Source organism: Perca fluviatilis, chromosome 10, assembly GCF_010015445.1.
Source record: "Perca fluviatilis chromosome 10, GENO_Pfluv_1.0, whole genome shotgun sequence".
Classification (NCBI taxonomy): Eukaryota; Metazoa; Chordata; class Actinopteri; order Perciformes; family Percidae; genus Perca; species Perca fluviatilis.
The window spans coordinates 32,530,776-32,553,855 of NC_053121.1; the positions used below are offsets into that span (position 1 = coordinate 32,530,776).

Consider the following 23,080-nt stretch of genomic DNA (forward strand, 5'->3'; position numbering starts at 1 on the left):
CTCAGTTTAAAGAAGGCAGAATTCTGAATGACAGTTCTAAGACCTTAAATAAGCTAATGCCTTAAACTAATTTGGAGTAATACTAACTTAATAAGTGCAGGTATGTGAGCTGTATCAGGGCACTAAACCACTTACCATGGTGGACTTATTTTGCTAAATATCATGGCAAATATGTGACTGAAATGATATAGAAGTGATATATGACTGCAATTTGCTCCGCACAATTAAGGCTTTATAGGATTTCACCGAAATATGAAACTGGGCTAAATTGCATGACAAGGCAATTAACATCCCAACCACCCTGATGACTAAATGAGCCATTTATAAAAAATGGAGGGGAAGGACTGATTTCCAGTGACGGCACAATTCCATTTTCTCTCGCTTGTGTACCTTGTGAGGAAATGAGGGTACAGTTATGTGGTGGGAAGGGGTCCAGACATAGTGGGTTTTTGACACACAAGAACACACATCTGTGCTGGCTGTGCCTGTCTGCGGCATGCACGGCAGGGAGGGCCCACAATGCATTTGGGCACAGCGGTGAAATGTGGTAGTTTAATGCTGCAGCACGAGGGGAAAAGTCAGACTCACTAATAGTTTCATTCTCACTGTTTTTGTCGATTACCTGGGAAAGTCTGATTAGACAAAGTGAATAAGTAATGATCTTCCTTCCCTCAACAATTACCTCCAAGGTGCCGCCTAGCACCGTGATAGTAATTAACCCCTTAGCTGCTTCAGTGGAAAGTCTCAGCATGGTTACTGCCAGCTATGTTTGGTTGTGTAAATTGAGCAACATATTAATGCTCCACTAAAAAACATCCAGAAAGAGAAAATGAACAGTGAAACTGCTAGAAAACTGAAAGAATGAGATTTTTTGATTTGGTGAGTATGGCACTTATAGGCCATTGCGCTGGTGTTTCTGCACTCCTCTTTTCAGAGATCACTTGTCAGCTAATCCACTGAAATGTCAAGTTAAGTCAATTTATACAACCCAAAGGCACATTTGTGTCTCCAGTGATATAAAGTTAATACATATATTGACTCAAGAGGACCTGTACCAAAAGAATTTTGAGGTACTTTACTTAAAGTGAGAATATGGAACCTTTGCTGAATAGCGCTCACATTTCCCAAGTAGCGAACAATGATACAGTCACCAACCTGACTCAGTAATGTCCATTTAACGGCAATGTGTAGTTTGCCAACATTAGCCAACGTTATCCAACATAAACTACTGGTCATAACAGACCCAAGTACAGTAAGGATGCTGAAGTGAGCAAGAGTATGTTTTATTGCGGAAGGATTTAACATTCAGTATGTAAGAAGAAGAATGTTTGTCTTCTTTCAAAGGTTACATAGTCTTGTTGTATTTTCTTTTTTTGCTATTTTTTAATTGAAACACAGAAGTAAAAGTACCTCAGAATTGTATAGTACATGTTACTTCCCACCACTGCTGCCATGCTATTACAGCTCCCCAGTTCTTCTGTTTATTCCAGACAAACTGTTCTGTTCTTCTGTTGGAAATGAAAAACACGTTTCTTGTACAAGAAGATAAAGACGTTTGATTTCCAGAATCTCAAAAGAAGCTTGTTTCTGTGTTTGCCAGGTTGTTGCCAGAGACGACGACCAAGGTGCCAACGGCCAGCTAAGCTACATGCTCAGTGGTGGGAATGGCGAGGGCGCGTTTAGCCTGTCCTCCAGCGGTCAGCTGAGCCTGACCCAGACTCTGGACCGCGAAGCCCAGGGGAAATACATCCTGCTGGTCTCAGCCACCGACTCAGGTAAGACTGCAGTGGAAGTTTTGAGCTGTGGGTGCGGCTGATAGCATCTTGAAATGTTTGACCGTTTTGTAGTAAAAGATGATTTTATGCTGGCCTTGCAGTATTGTGTTTCAGTTTATAGAGTTCCAAAAACCAGTTGTTTATGTCTGAACTCGCACCACATTCTACTTGTTCAACTTTTCATGACGATCTGGTGAGGATTGATTGAGCACCGCGTAATATGGCCTTACATGGACATTGTTGAACTTTAGTAAAGCAAGACATTTTGTAATCAGCCTGCCAAAACCAAGCTGAAAAAGAATATTTTCATAAACTAACAGCAATGTCAACAAACAGCATTTTGATTTCACAGTGTGCACAGTGCTCCTTTTGTGTGGCACAATAACCTAAACATTCGGGAGTTTTTAGCTTGCAAAATAGTGGGTGTTTTTTGACTTATTCCCCTAAGAAGTCCTTTCAGCGGGTTCGATTGAACAGCATTCTCTGTTTATTTGGATACAGCGGTAGAGCTTGTTATAGCCAGATAAAAGGTTAACTTGTTATTGCATAGAGGCCAGTTAATGTGTAGTTAAAGGAGTACATGCGTATCCCCTTTGCAGCCAAATCACATGGTATCCCATTTAAGTATATGTTTCCCCGAGCTGCTCTGGCACGGCCGTCATGGTCTGAGGGTGGTTCTGTTTCATTCCTGGACTGACCATGTGAGCATTCATAACGCTGTGTATTTTTGACTGTGCACAGGCTTTGGTGAGAATTGAGACAATGTTAAATAAAGTGTCTTGTTTATAAAAAAGGTACATTAATTAAAAAAAAAACTGTGCAACAGCATCACGTTTTCAGAAGCCAAACTAACAAAAAGAAGTGTATTTTTTCTTCATGCTTTGTTAAGATTTTCTTGCTTCACATACTCCTCAGAGGTTTGTGCCACATGGACATAGTTGCCCAACAAGCGAACATACTAATTAGGATTCGATTCCTTTTCGTACGCTTCACAGGGAGTCCATATTTAGTACCCTGACAACAATTCCAAAATATTTAGATAGGACTTTTCAGTACAATGTTGGTAGGAGGCAGAAACAGGGATTTGGGGTAGAATATCAAAATATCAAAAAAACCATAATCATAGTACAGGCCAAATTGCCCAGCAGCGTTTTCTCACATTTTTGAGGCCTCGGCTGAGACAGTGGGGGGAAATGGTTCTCCCAGGCGCTATCTGGCAGGAAATGTTGAAGGTGGATGGTGCAGACATGTCTCCAAGTCTGCTGTCTACCATGACCCATTTTCAACCACAGACATTCATCTTAACAAGTTAACGTCTGCCTTTATCTTCCTGCACTGCCATATTTGACTAGTTCGACATCGAAACACTGTGTAACAGAGAGAGAAAAAAATCAGGAGGATTTATCACCCGAAGACTTCAGTATGAAAGTATTATTCTGTCAGACAAGGACTTAAGCTGTACTGTATGTTGTATTCTGTCATATTTGGTAGTACTGCAGCAGCCACTGTGCAAACAATTTATCATGAGCAGAATAGGATTGTGTTTTTTAAAGTGCAACATGACTTACGATGAGCCAAATGTGCTCTAAGTTCTCAGCTGTTGTAAACTTATTTTGTGAATGAATCAAAGACGGACTTCCCCATATTCGGGCAGGGCTGTGTGCCTGTTTATTGTGCTATGGTTGTCCATCCTCCTGTGACATGTTTCAGTCATTTCAGTGAAGGTAAAGTCATTAATCGTAGCCTGAACAGAGCTTTTGCCTGCTGTGCTGACTGAAATCTGAAACAAAAGCGCTGGTTCACATAATGTGTTCTGGCCCGTGAGAGCAGCAGAATTTGGCAGGCGTTATTATTTGAAAATCCGTGCATAGCCACCTAAAATGTGGCATCCTTACAAGCTGCTTAAAGGTGTTTTACAAGGCATCTTGTTGAGAGGAAACTTTAAGATCAGAACTGCGATATTTCTGTTTCCTTTTTCTCTCTCTCTCTCTCTCTCTCTCTCTCTCTCTCTCTCTCTCTCTATCTCTCTCTCTATCTCTCTCTGTCTCTCTCACCCTCTAATTTCCATGTTTATGGAAAGTTGTTTGCAGCATTTCTGAGTTAACAAGTGGTGCAGAAAGCGGGAGACATTAGGGGCTGCAGGGTCCATGGCTGATCTTAACGCCGGGCCAACATCTGGGATCAGCTGCAGGCAGATCAGATTTGTAAGCCGCTGCTTAGCAACACAAAAGTTATGCCCCCGTGGAAGCATGTGAAACAATAAGATTTCCAGCAGAGCCAAACAGTAACATACTTTTGCCACTCAGTGTTTATGGAATAGCTTTAAGTGGGCATCTGTGGTTGAAGAAAATATATTTTTATTTATCTGGCAGCTGGTGTTGTGTTGTGTATGTGTTTGCAGCCGAGTGCCAAAAGCACCGCAGTTTGATAGCATTCTTTCTTTCCATTTTCTAAATTGTCTTCTTTTCAGTGTACATAAATTGAAGTACTTTACATCATATCATTACTGGCTGGGCTCACCTGTTTCTGTGTAAACTATGTTCTCAGTAAGCAAATACTTTTGCCAGAAGCTTTTTTTTTAAATAGTTCTCCTATGATGGAGCAGTCTTGGAAAGCAATAGGGACTTTTAGGGGTCAGGGTTTATCTACGGTGCAAAGTTATTAAGGACTCATCACCAGGGGCGTAGCAGAGAATTCTGGGCCCTGTAGAAAGGCATTTTCTATGGGCCCCTGCCCGCATCCACAGCTATTCATTCTAGTATCTTTTTGGGCCCTCCTCACATGAGGGCCCTGGGTACTCAGTCCCCTTTCCCCGCCCATTCCGATCCCTGCTCATCACCAAGAAAAGTTTCCCGAGGCATCAATTAGATGTTTGTTATTGTTGTGTTTATTTTTATTTTTTATATGGATAATTATCTATTCTATTTATGGGTTAGTTTGTAATGATTTTATTTAGGTTTTAAGGATTTTATTATTTATTTTCACACTTCCTGTTCTGTGCCTCTCTTGGATTTTAACATCAAAGATCATTTTGGAAGTAAGTGCTCTCAGCTCAACATCCTTTGGTTGAAAAAGCCTGAGATGTTGTATAAAAGAAACTGAGTTAAAAGTGACCAAAATCGATTGGAAAATTTAGATTAAATTGAAACTAGTTTGTATGTTCGGGCACGGTTGTATGCACATGCTTGTATTCTTTGCTTTTTATGTGCGTTTATACATTTGTATTTGTGTGAGTGTGTGCATTTGTATTTGTGTATTATGGCTATTGCCTTTGAGTTTGTGTGAGTCTGTCTGCGTGTGGTGGTGAGAGCGTCCTCGGGGTGTATTTACATGCACCATGTTTGGTCACATTTATTAAAGGGAAGGCACAGTAAATCCCTTGGCCCATGCCTATTATGGCGGATACGGTCGCATAGAAATCCCATGTCTTTCACATCCCTCCAGCACATCGCTCCATAGTGCCACGCTGTTTGTATATGGCCTTTTGGCTGGTGGGTGAGGGGAAGTTTTGGGGCGCTAAACGACCGCTTAGCAGATAAAGAATTTTAATGACCATCCCTACATAAAAGCAGGATCCTTTATTCTCTTAAATGGCTCCCATGAATCTGGTGTATAAACCCTCCAGTCTTTTTTTTTTTTTTTTCCCCCTGACTTGATTAATTGAATAATGATCTGTCAATCTCTTGTCATCAAATTTTGAACAAGAACAAGAAATGAAATGTAACCTGAGGATAAATCAAAGTCTCTGGCATACAAGTCAAATGGAAATTTAGAGCAAATGAAGTCCTGTACGAACACTGATAAGGCAGTGTTAAAACGTGGCCGGGGCATTGCTAGATCACTGTCCAACGCTTGCCACAGTAAATCTTTAATGGGGTCCAATGCTGAATATTTTCAGCCAGTCTGCAGTCTAGTGGCAACACAGGACATAGCCAAATAAAATATCAGGTTCCTCAAATGAACTTTTAACAGAGCAGTAACATTCTGGATTAGCTCTTAAAAAACTGTGCAGCAACAATGTGGTCTTGCAGAGTTTTTTCCTATCGCCTGTTTTCTCTTTTCCACTCCCTGGTACACTTTAACAATAGCTCGATCTCAATGTTTAATGGCTTTGGTAAGTAATGTTTTTTTTTTAAAAAGGTGGTTTGGGTTGGATGATTATCCTGGCAAGATGCATTTTTTAATGATGTTTATTTGCTGTGTTTCTCTGAGGACCCTGACTAGCACATCAAGTTCTCGCAAAGCCAATTTTATCATAACTCGTTGTATCTGTTGCTTTTCTAGTTAAATAACTTGCAGTATGAAATCTGTGTGTAAAAAGGTTTGCCCGCTTCCCCTCTTGAGCACTTCTCCAAAGTCATATTTCGGATTTATATGGCCGGCGTATGAACATTATAGAGTTGTATTATGAGCGAGTTATACTGACAGTGTATGTTCTTCACCTCTCACACTGGTTATGATCTGCTGGTATTGCTGTGTCCCCATGAAATGGAAAACAGTTACAGAACGTTCCACAGATGCACTGCTTAATAGGGATTTCCAAATATTCAACAACACAGCAAATAAAAGCACCATTGTAATAAAAACACAAAAGGCACATCACTTCATTAAATTTCACCACAGGCCCTAAAATATGAGAAAAGGCAGCACTTTGTGTCTGTCAATATGCTTTCCTTGCCTGCCATGCAAACCACCAAACCCTATCCGTAACATATGGGGAAGAAATTATGCAAAAGCAGTGAGACACGGCACTCCATAAATAACTGGCGAGCTGTTTAACATTAGATTTAATTTGACGAATGCCTCTCAGATTGCCGTCTTATTAGAAATATTCTTTTCCCTTTTATACCGGGTACCAGCTTTGAGTGTTCTGCTCAGATATCCCTTTCACTCTCTTGCTTGTTAAGTGTGAGAAAACCTCTGTTTACTTTGTCATGTTTGGCAAACTGTGCATTGGGACAGCTCGCACCCTGCACTCAGCTCCGCCGAGGCCATTCATGGGTGCTGGACGGGGTCGCATTAAAAGAAGCTTTGTTGCAAAGCAACAGGTTCTCAGAGGCAGAAAAATGTCAATTTTGCCTTGATGGCGGCCAATTCTCTCCCCCTTGAGTAATGATGTGTTTTATTTACGCTGTCCCTTCAGAGCACAATCTAGCCGCAGTCCATAAACCGTAATTAACCGTTTAGCCTTAAGCTTCAGGCTACAGATGGACTGTCTAATAAATTTACACATTCATCCGTCTTCCCTAAGTCAACCTGCCCTGGACTTCCCACTTAAATGAATCCGGTTGTTTGGTCATCCCAGCTTTATCCCTGTTTGTCTGTTTTTCGATAAAACATCAGTCAATCATATATTGAAGGAAGAGATTATCTCTTGTGCCAGCAGAGACGCTCAAACCGGCTTCTTAGCACGGCTTAGACTGAGCAACTCGGGGCAACTCGCAGCCTTTCCCAGGAGGTGGGTGCTGCTGTTTCCTTCAAATCAACCCCCTGCGAGGTTCTCACAGCAGTGTGCGCCCTCATAGCAGCTGCAGCGGTCAAAAAACAGATCGCTTAATCGTCATTAACACATGTATTTGTACCCCCTCCGGTTCAGAAAGTATGGCCACGGCACCTTCTTGGAGGTTAATGTGATTTGTCCGGTGGTAATGTACACTAATAAGGTGCTTAGACCCTGCCATATGTTTGTGCTAGACAATACTTTCTGGGTTGAGAGGCTTACAGAGGAAACTGTCTGTGGATCTTCAGGATGGACGAGGAGGCAACAGATGGTCAGCTGGTCTAGTTTAGTCTCTGGGTCCCGAAAGCTTGTTATTTTGGATGCCAATTATTTCGGGTTATTCGGGGTTCTCTAATTTTCTCCGTACGATATCCACGCTGAAACAGACCTCTTAGATCTGAGCTCAGATTAAGCGATAACATATCAGCACACAGAATTGAATGTCATCCCCACCGCCAGTTTAACAAGCACTTTAAGGTCTTTGGGATTATTGTGAAATATCAAACAGAGGACTCTGTTTTGGTTGTCACTGCCCCAACTGTGTCATTCCCAGATCTGAAGGGAATGTGCTGCGTTTAATTAAATGGAAATGGTGTTTCAAGATTCAATTAAAGCTGGGAGGAATCCTCGTGTGGCTCGAGCGCTTTGAGCTCCCCGGCGGATTCAGTTGCTTTGTGTGAAATGAGGTGCACTGACGCCAGCGACTTTCTACTTTACCCTAGTGTAATGGCTGCTCATAGGATGAAAAATAGTTATCTGAATACCATCAGTCTGATGCATTCCCATGGAGAATACCCTCTGTCTCGGAGACAGGGTTATCACCAGGACTTAGCTCGGACTTATCCTTTATAGTATCCATACCACTTCAGAGCTCAGTGACTCCAGCACAGCTCTCTAGGGCAAAACCGACTTATGGAAACACTGTACCACAAGGTCCACTATTTTCTTTACTGATTGAAGGAGCATGCTTCTCTGCATCCAAAACCCATTTCCTTGTGTGCAATAATAACCAAGATGAATTTGGATCAAATATACACACAGGCACTTGTCTGGACTGTAAGCGATGAGTGGCATTTGCTTCCAAAACAATTTTCTAGCCACAGCAAAATTGCTCGTGTAAAAGTACACAGTTTGTGCTGATTTTTGAGCGATCATGTTGATAACTCCTCGGCGTGAGGTAAATACAGATGATGCGAGGCTGTAATCACCAGGAGAGGAGTGTTGGGTCATGGCAGTTTGCTTTCCTTAGTAACCTAAGATTAACCCCTGAAATAAGATTATGCTCATGGCACAGATCTGAGGTGAGGTAGTGCATTGATTGACTTATCTGTTTTGGCCAGCAAGTGATCTACAAATTAGAGGTTTGGTAATAAGAATGCAAACACTCGTTCTCTGCTGTCGAAACATGCACAAACAGAGAACGGGATATGTTTTTGTATCTCATTCAGTGATCCCTTCAATTAGCTGTGTATGTTTTGATTAACATTTACCTGCATGGCTTTGTTTCATGGAGTCTAATAACATGAATGCTGCACCTTCAAATGCCAGCCGATACAACAGGCAAATACAACAGGATACATTTCTGTGCAACCTTGTAAAAAAAATGTCAAATTTACAAAACTACTGTAGAAATGTAGAATGAAAAAGAATCAAGGGTCTGGGGACAGGATTTTGCCAATGGAAAAATACTTTTCTAACCACAGTGCATGGCAGCCACTGGTAGGCAGCTGACTTCCCGCTGCAAATTTCCACCAGCTCTCTTTCCATGGCAAAATGATGTCATTTGTCGTGTAGCGGTGGGCCAGATTGTCCGCTGCCAGATTTAGGCATATTTCCTCACCATATCCCCACCGGCGCCCCCGCTTACTCTGCTTGAGCCATTGCGCACGAGTTGACACCCGCCCCGGCTGCAGTCGTCTAAATCATTGACCCTGACACTCTTCCCTGGGCTTTGCCAGATTTCAGCAAAGACCGTTTGGACGAGATGCTGGCATTTCTCAGCACTCTTGCAGAGCATTCCTCTCCTGTTGAGTCATTCCCTCCTACAAAAAAAAGAAGAAGGGGATGGGAGGTTATTTTCTACATAATAAAAAATGCGTTCGGGGTTTGTTTTTCTTACTATTACAGGTTTGGTATTCAGTGGAAATTTAAGAATCGGAAACAGACGACATACTCAGCTGCGATGTTGACCCTGTTATTTAGCAGCCGCCGTCGTCTGCATCTTAAGAATGTCTCACCATCACCATAACTATTTGAAACAACTGTCATTTACATACATTTGCATACCTGCCAAGATATAGTGTTCCTTGATGGCTAAATCTGTCAGCCCACGCGATGTAACAAGATACATCTGAACTATTTACACATTGGACAGCAGGTTTTGTGGGGGGGGGGGGAACAGCTGCCAGGGGTTATGTGATATCAGTGAGCCCCAGGACACTAAGAAGGCACGTCCTGAGGCTGCACAGAGGCGCATGATGCTGCGAGAAGTGATACACCAAGAAAAATGGGAAAAATGCGCCGTTTGAACCAACGCCTGTCGACGACGGCGGGGTCGGCACAGGTTCAGTGTCACACAGAGGAGCGTCAGGGGGCTCTGGAAGTATTTGAGCGTGATTTAGGTCTTCACAATGGGGGGTTGGGTTCGCTTTGCTCTATGCTTACTAAGGATTAGCTGGAGTAACAGTGTCCCTGATGCGCTTGGTGACAGACGCAATGCAGGTCAAAGGTCACGCAAGTGGCGGTGGAGGAGGAGGTTGTTCATTCTCCTGAGGCAGTAAACAGGTTGTGACATCACATCCTGTGCAGCAGTGAAATGCCTGGAAGGAGGGCAGTGTGCTCCACATACACAAGCACACACACGCACACACACACACACACACAGGGCTAGCCTTGTAGCTTGGCCTGCTTCCGCTCTTAGTGGGGAAACAATGCTTTTGACATGCAGCAACCACACTGACTGTAACAGAAGGAATTCTGTTCAGAAAAATATAGCAGCTGGCATGATGTTCAAAACCGAATATTTTCTTCATTTATTCAGTCTCGGTACAAGCTAATGGATTTTGTAGACAAAGCCACTTAGCTCCCACAGCCACTTATGAGCCCGCCAGCTCCAGCCTGCACAGAACATCTTTGATCAACAACAGTCTTAGTGGGTCGCTGACTGTCAACACACACTTTGCCTGGCAGCAGCAGCTGCGCACCGGTTAACTTAAAGTGATACAGACACCTTGCTGACTTGGATTGCTCCTCAATTAAGAGGATCAGCTGAGGAGGAGCTGTAGCTGTGCTAATCTGTTGCCATGACAACCTCCCGAATGATGACTCATGTCAATCCAATCACGTTGCGCACTTTAACGTGTAACACCGCAGGCTCAAGCATAGGCGGATTAACCAGCCGCATCACAGTATGATGTTGATTAAGCAATCCTGCTGACTGCATTTCTTTGGGTACGTTGCCACATATTGTGGTCGTTTGATCACATAATAGCCCTGTGCTGACGCATGCCACGATTTACATTTTATGCTCGGCTTGGGTTTCCGCTCGCATTCGACACCAACTTGTCCTCTGTATGAATCGTATTTTGTTTATAAGCAGAATCTTCTTCATCACAAATATTTGTAAAGGTGGAAATACATAATCGCCTCAAAATTCAACATTGCCTATATTTGGTTATAAACAGGTTTTAAAAAAAAAAGTCAGTTAAGTCTTAGTTGGAACGGCAGAGGACATGACTCATTTTGGTAATGACTCACTAAAGATTACTCTTGTATGGTTTCTGGTGATCTTTTGGGATAAACAATTGATTGTTATTTATTTTGCTTCTGGAATTCAGCTCTGTTTATTCTAAACGTGCATGTTAGCCACTTCTGTTCTGACCAGAAAACCTGGACCCATGACAAGCTTAAGGTCGAATGTCTGTCTGTTTATTATCATCAAGCCAGGCGGTGAAGTGATGTTACAGTAAACTATCTCAAATCTCATTTTGGGAGGAATCCCCTGCCCTCCTGTAAGAAGCTGCGGTGGTCTCCTGAACCCCACAATAATGTTCAAATTTGTTGATCTTCTAAAGAAAATCCTCTTTCTCCTCTCTGCCCACAGGGAGGTCAAAGTTTAGTGTCAGCAATTTACCAGCAGCCGCAGAGCTTGTAGGGAATTTCATTTCTTTCTCAGCGACATTGGTTGGTTGGACACTGTTTGTCCTACCCTGCTGGCACATACTCTTTGTCAAATGTGGATATATCTGTACGCCTCCATGCTTTTTTTTTGTGTCCCTGGCACTGATTTTGAAAATTGACCAGCAAGTCAGGAGGATTCATCCTCTCGGAACCATGAATATTCATACCAAAGTTTACAGCAGTTCATCCAATAGTTGTTGAGATATTTTAGACTGGCCGTCATTGCCATCCATAGAGCCATGCCGCTTGCTTTGCTAAAATACCTAATATCGAAACCTACTGCCTGGACAATAAGTCTCAATGTGTCAAAAAGCAAAGTTCTCGACGGTGCTCATTTTTCTTTTTTCCCGTTTACTATCTTGGTGACGTACAGTATGATAGAAGGCAGTCATAATTCGTCTGACTTCCAAATGAAGACTTGGCACAAAAAATAATAAGTGTGTTGCCCTGATTTGATCATATTTAACAACATAATCCACGCTGGCTGAGCAACAGAGCCATAGTGTCCCTGAAGCTTTCTTTTCTGACCCTCCACCCCTCAACACCCTCTTTTCTCAGATTCTTTATGTTTTGATTTTGTACAGCTCCGCATTAAGAGAGAATATTTCGTGGCCACCGTCCAAGTGTTTTTTATTATCTCTTATTAATCCAGGCCCCCACGGTACGCAAGTTCAAGCATCTGATGTTTTCAACAGCTGAGTACACAGGCACAGGGGACACAAGCTTAGGGATCGTGTATGTTTTTATTTTGGGTGTATTATAGTTGACACATTCACATAGATTCCTGAAGAGAGCTGCAGCAGGGAACAACTACAAGTTAGAGGTGGGAAAAGTGCCTCATACAGCTTGCAGATCTCAGCTTTTCTTAATCCTCAGGTGTTCTCCGTCCCGATAAGCAATGTAAACATATGCAAATCATTAAGAGCTCAAAATAACTTCCAAGTCTTTAAAGATGTCCCTAAATCCCATATTGTGACTTTCAGAAACAACTGAACACTGAACTTGTGTTTATGTTTGGAATATATATCAGGCTGTGCAGCGTGCCATTTAAGGATGGATTACAAAGGCCAGCTCAAGCAAGGCAGATGACTCTTTTTTTTTCTCTTCAGGTTTTTCTGCATTGCGGCTCGTTTTCATCTGCTATTGATTTAAATCCATCCCCCAGGGCCCAGCAAGCCCCGTTTCGTCACCCGCTCTGGGAGAAAAAACGGTTGGATTTTTGCTGAAAATAGCACTTCTCCTCACTCAAATTCCACAGACTAACTCGCTCAGTGGCGTGCACCTTAAAATAGATACCTCACTGTGGAAATTAAATCTATGAGTGTCCAAGACCCCCAGGAAGGACGCCTGAAAGATTTGGTTTCAGAGACATTGAGCCCTTTTGATGTGTTCTGCACTGTGTTGATGTGGCAGTACGAAAGATGGAAACCCAAACCGGTGGCCAGAGAAATTTGCCTGCATTAAATGCAGCAGGAATATTGTGGCTGATCCCTCACAGGGGTATGAATTGGTTCAGTGTGGATCTCGCTGCAAATGACAAGTCATGTACAATGAGTGTCTTAAAGTCAAAATGGGAGTCTTAATGCCGCTCACATGTTTCTGTCTCCCCTTTACCAGCGCGCTGTGGCACAAAAAGGAGTTCCTAATTCAGTCAGTTAGAAAATTCTCCGTGTTCACGTCTGTCATGTGAATGGAAAGTGTAATGACTTGCTTCTGTGCTGGCCATTGAGGCCATTTCTCCTTCATTTCTTTTAAGTGAAGGAAAAGCAAACCGCTGTTGTCACTGATAGATTTTTTTCCTTTTCTCCCTTAACCTCCAGGTTCTCCATCTCTGAGCGGAACGGGGACGGTAACAGTTCTGGTGGACGACGTGAATGATAATGTCCCTGTTTTCTCCTCCTCCGCCTTCCACACCACCATCATGGAGAACGCCCCGACGGGGACGGATGTCCTATTGGTCAACAGCTCTGATGCAGATGTTGGCGTAAATGGTGTTATAAGGTACTCCTTTGGCCTTTCCACTCCTCCGGTTCCTTTCCACTTCTTTTTTTCATAATTATTTTTATTTGTAGTTCTATACTTTTGAAAACTAACAGTCTAACGGCCCTCATTTTGGAGGATTTTACCTCCTTATTCTATTGAAAACATTTGACCCACATAAAAGACATTCTTCATGTCTTAAAATGTTTGTTTTCTCTTTCTTTTGACCTGGTTACTTTGTCTTTGGAAGGTTTTGTTTTTATGCTTTATTAGATAGTTGAGGCAGAAAATGTGTAACGACTTGCAACAAATGTTCACGACCAAAGTCAAACTGGGGACATTGCAGTTCATGAGTTCCTGCTCTGGAAGGCACTTTTAATCCAATTTATACATAAAAATAGTTTTGACTGATCTAGTTATTCTAATCATTCAAGGTGCATAAGCAGTGTTTGCAAGGGACTGGTTTAAAAGGACATAATAAAATAAAATTACTAGTGCTGTAAAATATTTAATTAATTAATCGCATTAATGTCATAGTTAACTCGCAATTAATCGCAATTAATCACACATTTTTATCTATTCTAAATGTCCCTTGATTTCTTTTTGTCCCGTTATTTTTTCTCATTTTAATGCTCTTATCAACATGGAAAAGTGGATCGGCTTGCATTGTGCTTTTGTCGCCTGGCTTTGACGAGGGGGCGGAGAATTGGCATCAGCTGTGTGCTCGGCCATCAAGTGGTATTTCAGACTGGACGTGCTGCGATGATAGCTCAGTTCACAACGACAAAACACACACATCACTTTGGTGTTGTCAGTGGAACCATTTGGCAACTTTTTAAAAGTAAACTTTCCATTCAGAATCTTATTGGCATCCATTTTGGCGTCTCACGCTCGCCATCCACTCAAAACGTACCGTTAGCCTACTACTCTTTGGCCGGCTCGCAGGCCCAAACAAGTGTGTGCAGCGCGCCTGTTGTTTTGTTTCCGGTCTAGCTAGATCCGATGTGGTGTTGTAGTTTTTCTAACATTACTTTACATTACACTTACTTTACATTAGTTTTCTAAAACTACAAAGTTTGCTAGGCCAAAAAGAACGTTAATCTCGCAATAAAAAAATGTACGCCATGAAAATGGGTTTGCGTTAACGCCGTTAATAAACAAAAATATTTACACAAATCATATTTTCCTAAAATACCGAAAAATACAATCTTAATCTTAGATTTTGTCATTTCCTAAAGAGACCAAAAGTGAATGTTTTATTGAAATTGCATTCAAATCTCCTCTTTAGATTTCATTAAGAAAAAGAAGAAACGTCATACACCAATAGCAGATGACAGAAATTACCTCATTTTGATCACGTTTTTTCCTGGGACTTCTAAAGGAAACAGTAGATAATTTGCGGTCTATATCAACTTGTACTTCATTAGACAGATTAACGCAGGAATAAAATATTTTGTGTGCATAGGACTAATAAAGCCATTTTTTACAGTCCGGAGGAGATCTATGTAGTTCCAGTAACTATTGTGACTAATCAGGTCAGCTTTACTTTGCTTTGATTCCCTGGTGTGAAAATATCCTTTCAGGGCCAAACAGGACTGGGTTTTGGCTTTCCTCATGCCGTCAGTGAAACGTTTTACCTCATCACCAGCTTTGTAAAATTCCAGGCCGATGTTGCAATTGTTGACAGGAGTTTAGGAGCAGAGTGTAGAGTTTTAGTCAACACCCTAACATATTGTTTGGGATGCGATTCTCAAGCTGGACGACAGCTTTTTCTCACACACTAGCCTGCTCCATGGGGGAGCTTGTAAGAGCCTCTGGCTGGTCTCTCTCAAGCCGGACACTGACTCAAGTCCAACCCCTCCTCTCTCCTCAGTAACCCCACTGGTTGCGCATTGGGGGGTACCACAGTGCGCTCCAGTTTCCCAAAACATGGTAATGAGGATGTTAATTGTCTATGACAGTATGAGTTGTGCCCATCGGGGGTTCCAGGGGGTTCTAGGCCCTTAATGGAGACCAGAACTGGTTACCTTCAGTTATTAGTTTAGATTCTCACAGCCCATTAAATGTAAGTCCCAAACCTGAACTTGTCTCTGGATTGTGTTCAGATCTGTGGACAGTTTATGTTGTTGATGATGTCCAAATAAGCTTTGCATCTACTCTGCTTTCACAGTTGTTCTGTAATTTGTCGTCCCATCTCTGGAGGGGTATGCTTTTTTAAGAAGCCTTTTCAAAATATGCACTGGTGTGTACATGTATGTGTCAGTTTACATTTGTGTCTGGGTCCTGCTTGTGAAACATGATATTAGTGTGGAAGCCAAAGACTGTGGCCCCTCAGTCCTGAAGAGTTGTACTTGTAGTTGTGTTTTTTATTTGTATTGTACGTGATGTATTTCTTTTTTTTATATAGCTATTGAATTTTCCTATCTTTTTGTTTCTTTTATAAATACCATGTTTCCCAATAACATAAATTAAATTCAATAAAATAAATCCAATAGAGGATTCTGGAGTTATCCTGAACCACAGTGGCTCTCTGTGAGTGTGTGAAGTGAAGCAGAAAACAGTGGCTGCATTTGATAGATTATAAAACTGGATACTTTATTCAGTTAACTAACTGATCTGATGTCAAGCCAGTACAATGTGGTGACCATTATTGGGCTTATTGTTCTATTAAATGTGCTTTTGTGAAGCTTGAAACAGTGCCCTCTATAGACCACATTGTGACAGTACTTAACAATAACCTTCAGTCACTGGCAGTGCAGCAGACAAATTTAGAAACTGTTTTAGGAGAATGGCTGATGTAACACCTACCAACAGTTAGTATTTACATTAGAAACACCTGTAATAACACAATGAGCTCCCTGTAACATAAGATGTGCTCATAATGCAGAAAGTGAAGTAGCTCCACTGAGAAGATGTAATTATGAGAATTTGATGGACTGAAAGAGTGATTATGTGTAATTTCACTCTTTTTGGTGTCCTTTCACAATGTAATCACTTATTTGAAACACCAAAAACATAAATATATGCAGGTGCATTAAAGAAAAATCCCTTTATTCGCCTTTTCTCTATTTTAATTTTCTTGAAGCCGTTCTCAGCATTCTGTTTAGAGCTTGTTATTGAAGGGTTTTTGACTAATACAAATTTAACTTTTCATTGGCACAGACAGAGAAGGTTGATTTGCTGTACACCTGAGCATTGGGAAATTAGTGTATTTGCATTTTTACAGACAGGACTAATGGTAGTGAGGAGTAAAAGCAATGAATGAAAAGTGAAAATTACGATATCTAATCGCCACAGTTTTCTAGGGTCAGGATATTCATGAGAAATTACTTTACAGACAGAATTGACAGAATTCATGACTTTGATTACAAAAAAATGCAACTCAACTCATCAATTTGACAAAGCTTTCACTGAAACCTGCCCTACTTTATCTTTCCCCACAGCTACAGCCTGACCGGCGGACACGGCCAGTTCTCCATCAACCCGGCTACGGGACAGATTATCACCAGCTCCCTGCTGGATCGAGAGGACAGGGCCAATTACCAGCTGCTGGTTGTGGCAACAGATGGAGGGCAGCCCCAGGGCTTGTCCAGCTCCGCCACTGTGTCCGTGACGGTGGCCGACATCAATGATAACCCTCCCCACTTCCATCACCACCCCTACGTCACCCATATACCCGCCTCTACCGCAGCAGGTCTGTACATGCCTTTCAAAGGTGCTGAAATTATTTGTTCTCACTGTTACTGTGCTCTTAGACCTGGTTTACTTAATTGTCAGTAAATTGCATAATAAAGAAAACTTCTAACTTTAGTCTCAAATTGATTTAAGAAGAAGAACACATAACATATTGAAATAAGCTTTATAATTACAAGAAATAACTTGTTTTAATAAATATGTGTATATGCAGCAGGTTTGTGCATTGTCAGCGTCTTAAAAAAGACTCATTCTCACAAAAACTCTTTTATCTCTTTAGGGTCCCTGGTCTTTGCTGTTACTGTCACTGATGAGGACTCAGGTTCCAACGCCCAGCTGCACTACTCCCTGATAGGGCGCAACTCTGAGAGGTTCAAGATCGACCCCGTCAGAGGTGCCATCACTGCCATTGAGAAGCTAACTGGAAGCTCAGAAGTCACCCTTACAGTACGAGTAAAAGACGGCGGAGCTAACCCCAAAACGGACACGACCACTGTGACAGTCCGCTTTGTTACTGGAGGAAACTTCCCTGTCATCAAACTGAAGGAGCATGCGTACACGTTCCCTGAGAGCCAGCCAATCAACCACGTTGTTACAACGGTGACTGGGTCTTCTATGAGGGGTGGAGCGTTGTCATATTACATAGCCAGCGGCAACCTGGATAATGCCTTTCATATTGACCAGCTATCAGGCGAGTTGTCTATCAGACATCCACTAGATTATGAACACATTCAGAAATATGTTCTCTGGATTGAAGCCAGAGATCAGGGCTTCCCACCTTATTCCTCGTATGAGAAAGTGGAAATAACAGTGTTGGATGTGAATGACAATCACCCAGTGTTTGATAAGGACCCCTTCCATGCTGAGATACTGGAGAACCTTTCACCTCAGCGGGTGCTGATGGTCTCCGCTGTAGATCTGGACAGCGGGCCAAATGGACAGCTTGAATACGCTATTATTGATGGCAACAAGGAGAACAGTTTCAGCATCAATAGAGCAACTGGTGAAATAAGAACCACCAGGCCACTGGACCGGGAGAAGGTGGCTCAGTACACTTTGAAGGTCAAAGCCACTGACCGGGGGTTGCCACCCAAAAACACAGCGGTCAAAGTGCTAATCAACATACTGGATGTGAATGACAATGCTCCTAGGTTTTCCAAGATCTTTAGTGCTACAGTGGCTGAAAATGCCCCAGTGGGTTACACTGTCACCAGAGTCACCACCACAGACGAGGACGCTGGCTCAAATGCCATTAGCCGATATTCAATTACAGATACCAGCCTTCCATTTAATATAAATCCAAACACAGGAGACATAACAATAAGTAGGCCACTCAATAGAGAAGACACAGATCATTATATTGTCAAAGTGTCTGCCCACGACTCCGGATGGACAGTAAGCACAGATGTCACTGTATTTGTAACGGATATTAACGATAATGCCCCCAGATTTAGTCGTCCCTCTTACTATCTGGACTACCCTGAGCTCACTGAGGTGGGCTCGCTGGTCACACAAGTGTCTGCCACAGATCCTGACGAAGGGTTCAACGGCAAAATCTTCTATTTCATTCGGTCCCAGTCTGAGTTTTTCCGAATTAACGCCAGCTCCGGAGAGATATTTGTGAAGCAGCAGTTAAAATATCAGAACTCCACAGGCGCTAGTAGTATAAATATAAATCGCCACAGCTTCATAGTCACAGCCTCAGACCGGGCAGTCAAGCCTCTGATGAGTGAAACAACAGTAATTGTAAACATTGTAGACAGCAATGATAACCCCCCTGAGTTTGATTCGCCTAGCTACTTTACTCCTGTCACTAAAAGTGTCAAGGTTGGCACTAGACTGATCAGGGTTGTAGCTCATGACAAAAAAGACTTTGGCCTCAATTCTGAGGTTGAGTACTTAATAGCAGGAGGAAACAGCTCAAATAAATTCAAATTAGATAAAACAAGTGGATGGATTACTGTCGCCTCCTCCCTCACATCTGAAATGAATAAATTTTTCCTCATTGACATCACAGCCAATGACAGAGGAAATCCTCCTTTGTTGACGCGAACGTCTGTGCGAATTGCAGTCACAGAGGAAAACCACCACACACCTGAGTTCTCACAAAGCCAAATCTCAGCTACTGTACCTGAAAGCCTTGTTGTAGGAACAGCAATAAGGACCCTGTCTGCCAGAGACAAAGACAAAGAAATGAATGGCCTTATCACTTACAATATAACTTCAGGCAACGAAAAGGGCCTGTTTTCACTTAACAGTAAAACTGGAGTGTTATCCCTAGCTCACCCTCTGGACTTTGAAGAGATGCAACAACATGAGCTTAGAGTTTCAGCCACTGATGGTGGTTGGATTGCAAAAACAAGCTATGTCTCCGTTACAGTACATGTGACTGATGTGAATGACAACCCTCCTGTGTTTGATCCCGATGAGTACTTCCCCATTGTGCAGGAGAACGTTCCCAGTGGCACCACTGTGGTAAAAATGAACGCCACAGACCGTGATTCGGGAGCTAACACAGTAATGGCTTACGTGATACAGTCATCAGACAGTGACCTCTTTGTTATTGACCCGAACACGGGCACAATCACCACCCAGGGCTTCTTGGATTACGAGGCTAAGCAGGTCTACCATTTAACAGTAAAGGCCTTCAATGTCCCAGACGAGGAGCGCTGCAGCTTCGCCAATGTCAACATTCAGCTGAAGGGAGCCAATGAATACGTACCCCGCTTTGTCTCAAAACAGTACTACTTTGAAATTTCTGAAGCTGCTCCAAAAGGCACAGTGGTCGGGGAAGTGTTCGCCAGTGATCGAGACCAAGGGGATGATGGAGTGGTTTACTACCTCATTTTCGGGAAGAGCAGAAGGAAAGGGTTTGGCATCAACAAGAAAACAGGCCAGATTTATGTCACAGGTACTCTAGATCGTGAGAAAGAGGAAAAGATTTCACTGAGGGTGTTGGCAAAGAACGCAGGAAGCATCCGCGGGGCAGATATTGACGAAGTGTTTGTTAACATCACAATTCTTGATGCCAACGATCCTCCTGTTTTTACCCAAGAACTGTATGACGTGCAGGTAAGTGAAGGACTCTCACCTGGCGGTCTGGTTACCTTTGTGAGTGCTGAGGACTCAGACTCTGTCCCAAGCTGGAGCAGATTTTCATACTCTATTGCTCCTGAGTTTGATAAGAATGTTTTCACGATCAACTCAAAAACTGGCCAAGTGTCTGTGGCTGCAGAGCTAGACAGAGAAACAACTCCTGTGTATAATCTAACAGTTCTTGCTGTGGATACTGGCACACCTCCTGCAACCGGAAGCACCACCGTGATTGTGAACCTGGAAGATATCAATGATAACGGTCCAACTTTGACAACCACCTATGCTGAGGTAATGGAGAATCAGAAAGCTGGCATTGCAGTTACAACACTAACAGCGTCTGACACAGATCTACCACCAAACCAAGGCCCTTTTCTATACAGCATTCTCAGTTCTGGCTCTGCCAACAGCTACTTCAGCCTGAGTCAAGCTGGAGTGTTAACCACCAGTCGGGAGATCGACAGGGAACAGATTAGCGACTTCTACCTCTCTGTTGTGATCAAGGACTCTGGTGTGCCTCAAATGTCCTCCACCGGAACAATTCATGTCAAAATAAACGATCAGAATGACAATCCTTCAGAGCCGAGGTCTATGGAAATCTTTGTCCACTACTTTGGGAACATGTTTCCTGGAGGTTCTTTGGGAGATGTCAAACCCCAAGACCCTGACATTCAGGATAGGTTTCACTGCTCCCTTATTCCCCCATCCTCCGGTCTGTTTAATATCCCAACTGGAACGTGTAATCTCAACTCTAAGTCCCGCTCAACAGACGGAACTTTTGAACTAACCATCCGTAGCAGTGATGGTGTCCACGGTTCAGTCAGCAATACAGCCCGAGTCCTCTTCATGGGTTTCACGAATGCCACAGTGGACAACAGCATACTAATTCGACTTCAATCTCAAGGAGTCAAAAGCTTCCTTACCAACCACTACCTCAGCTTCCTACGTATTGCCAACTCTCAGCTAGCAGGACTAGGCACAGGGGTGCTCCTTTATGGAGCATTTGAACTCAACAATCAGACTTTCCTAATGGCAGCTGTGAAACGAGGCCACGGACAATATGTCAACCCCAGTGGTGTGGCCACATTCTTCCAGAGTATCAAAGACATTTTATATAGACAGAGCGGGGTGCAAATAGATGCGGTGGACCATGATCCATGCACACGTAACCCGTGCCAGAATGGAGGCAGCTGCAAGAGGCGTCTCAGTGTCGGGCCTGATATGAAGACAGAAGAAAGTGTCCCAGTGATCCTTGTTTCCAACCACCCCCTGCAGCCCTATGCTTGCAGCTGCAGGCCAGGATACACAGGAGCTCTGTGTGAGACGGACATCAACGAGTGCCAGCCATCGCCCTGCCACAACGGCGGCACCTGCCACAATCTGGTGGGGGGTTTCTCCTGCACCTGTCCTGAAGGTTTCACCGGGATGGCCTGTGAGAGGGATGTCAACGAATGTCTTTCCAATCCCTGCAAGAACGGCGCGCTGTGCCAGAACTTCCCCGGCGGCTTCAACTGCCTCTGCAAATCCGGCTTTGCAGGTACCGTACTATACACGTAGGAGTCACATTTTATGTCCGACCACACAGTTATTCATGTTAGGCTTGGTGAAAAAACACGTGCTGACACACACATACACACACACATGACTTTGGGTCCAAGGAAAATATTTGCTTCTGAATGTTTCCAAGAGGTGTTGTAGCCATAGCATACAAGCATGGCTGCCAAAAACAGTTTGTTTTTCGGATTACTAGTTGGGGGGTATCAGCTGTGATGCATATCAGCCTGCCATGTTTGCTTTAATAAAGAAGATGATGCGAAGCTGACCCTAGTTAGGACATGAGTGTAGACTCCATACACAGTTCACCAATATCACATTTCATTATGTGTCTTCATGTGTTGCAGCTATGACCACACACAGATACACTTCTAATCCAATTGAACACAGATAGATCTCTTAACTAAGGATTTCTCATTTGACTCTGTTTTGAGTTGTATGACAAATGAGCAGCTTTATAAAAGATCCAATCAGGCCTTTTCATTTGGAAATGTAATGAATACACTGCACGATTACCCTTGATAAAAGGGGAGTGGATTCTAAGTGGAATTACTTAGAACAGTCATTTGAATCCAGCATGTTTTCCAGGGGCTGACTGCAGCATCTGAAAGACATTTTCAAAGCAGGCAATTTGCCTCAAGTCAAGTCATTACTGTCCCTTTTTATTATGACAATAAAAAATGACCACAAATCTTTTAGGTTTCATCAAGATAAACGACTCTTGTGGAGAAATGCACCTATTGACTTACAGTAGTTTGCATGCCCTCGCAGTGAACTCTCAACTTCCTGTTTTCCCTGCCTGGTTTTTTGGCAGCAGAATCAATCTCCATTAAGCAACTTGTCTCAGGATTTACAACCTAAAATATATTTGCACAAGTTCATTGTCAGTCTTTTTGTATTGTGACATGCCTGGATCATTTATTGTCTTGCCCCAAGCCCTTTTTGTTTTTATTATCGGTGTCACATTCCTTATCATGATGTTAAACCTTTCAACTCATGTAGATGTTCGCCTATATATGTGACAGAAATTCATAAACATTGCAACTGTTTGTCTTTCTGCACTGCAAAAAAAACCAGCCTTATCCAAATATAATTTGATCTTACAACGTGTTTGAAAATCTGATTGCTCTTAGTGAGAAGAATCTGCCAATTGAGTGAGATCATTTCTTTTTTCCTGAGTTTTAAGTTTGAATCAAATGATGTCATCTTGGACAAGTGATTTATATTCCAAAATAGCATCACTTGTGTCAAGACAGTTTTTAGAATAAGTGAAACTGCACTAAAACAGATGAAATTACATTTTCCT

At 42.6% G+C, this 23,080-nt stretch overlaps 1 protein-coding gene across 1 annotated transcript in view; it reads left to right on the forward strand.

The window, feature by feature from the left end:
- The window catches only part of LOC120566761 (protocadherin Fat 4), a 106,290-nt gene that overhangs the window by 66,637 nt on the left and 16,573 nt on the right, over positions 1 to 23,080 (forward strand). Inside the window, exons 6-9 of the mRNA XM_039813386.1 lie at positions 1,601 to 1,775; positions 13,275 to 13,455; positions 16,878 to 17,128; positions 17,408 to 21,757. Of these exons, the coding sequence (XP_039669320.1) occupies positions 1,601 to 1,775; positions 13,275 to 13,455; positions 16,878 to 17,128; positions 17,408 to 21,757 (4,957 nt within the window). The remainder of the gene's footprint in view (positions 1 to 1,600; positions 1,776 to 13,274; positions 13,456 to 16,877; positions 17,129 to 17,407; positions 21,758 to 23,080) is intronic.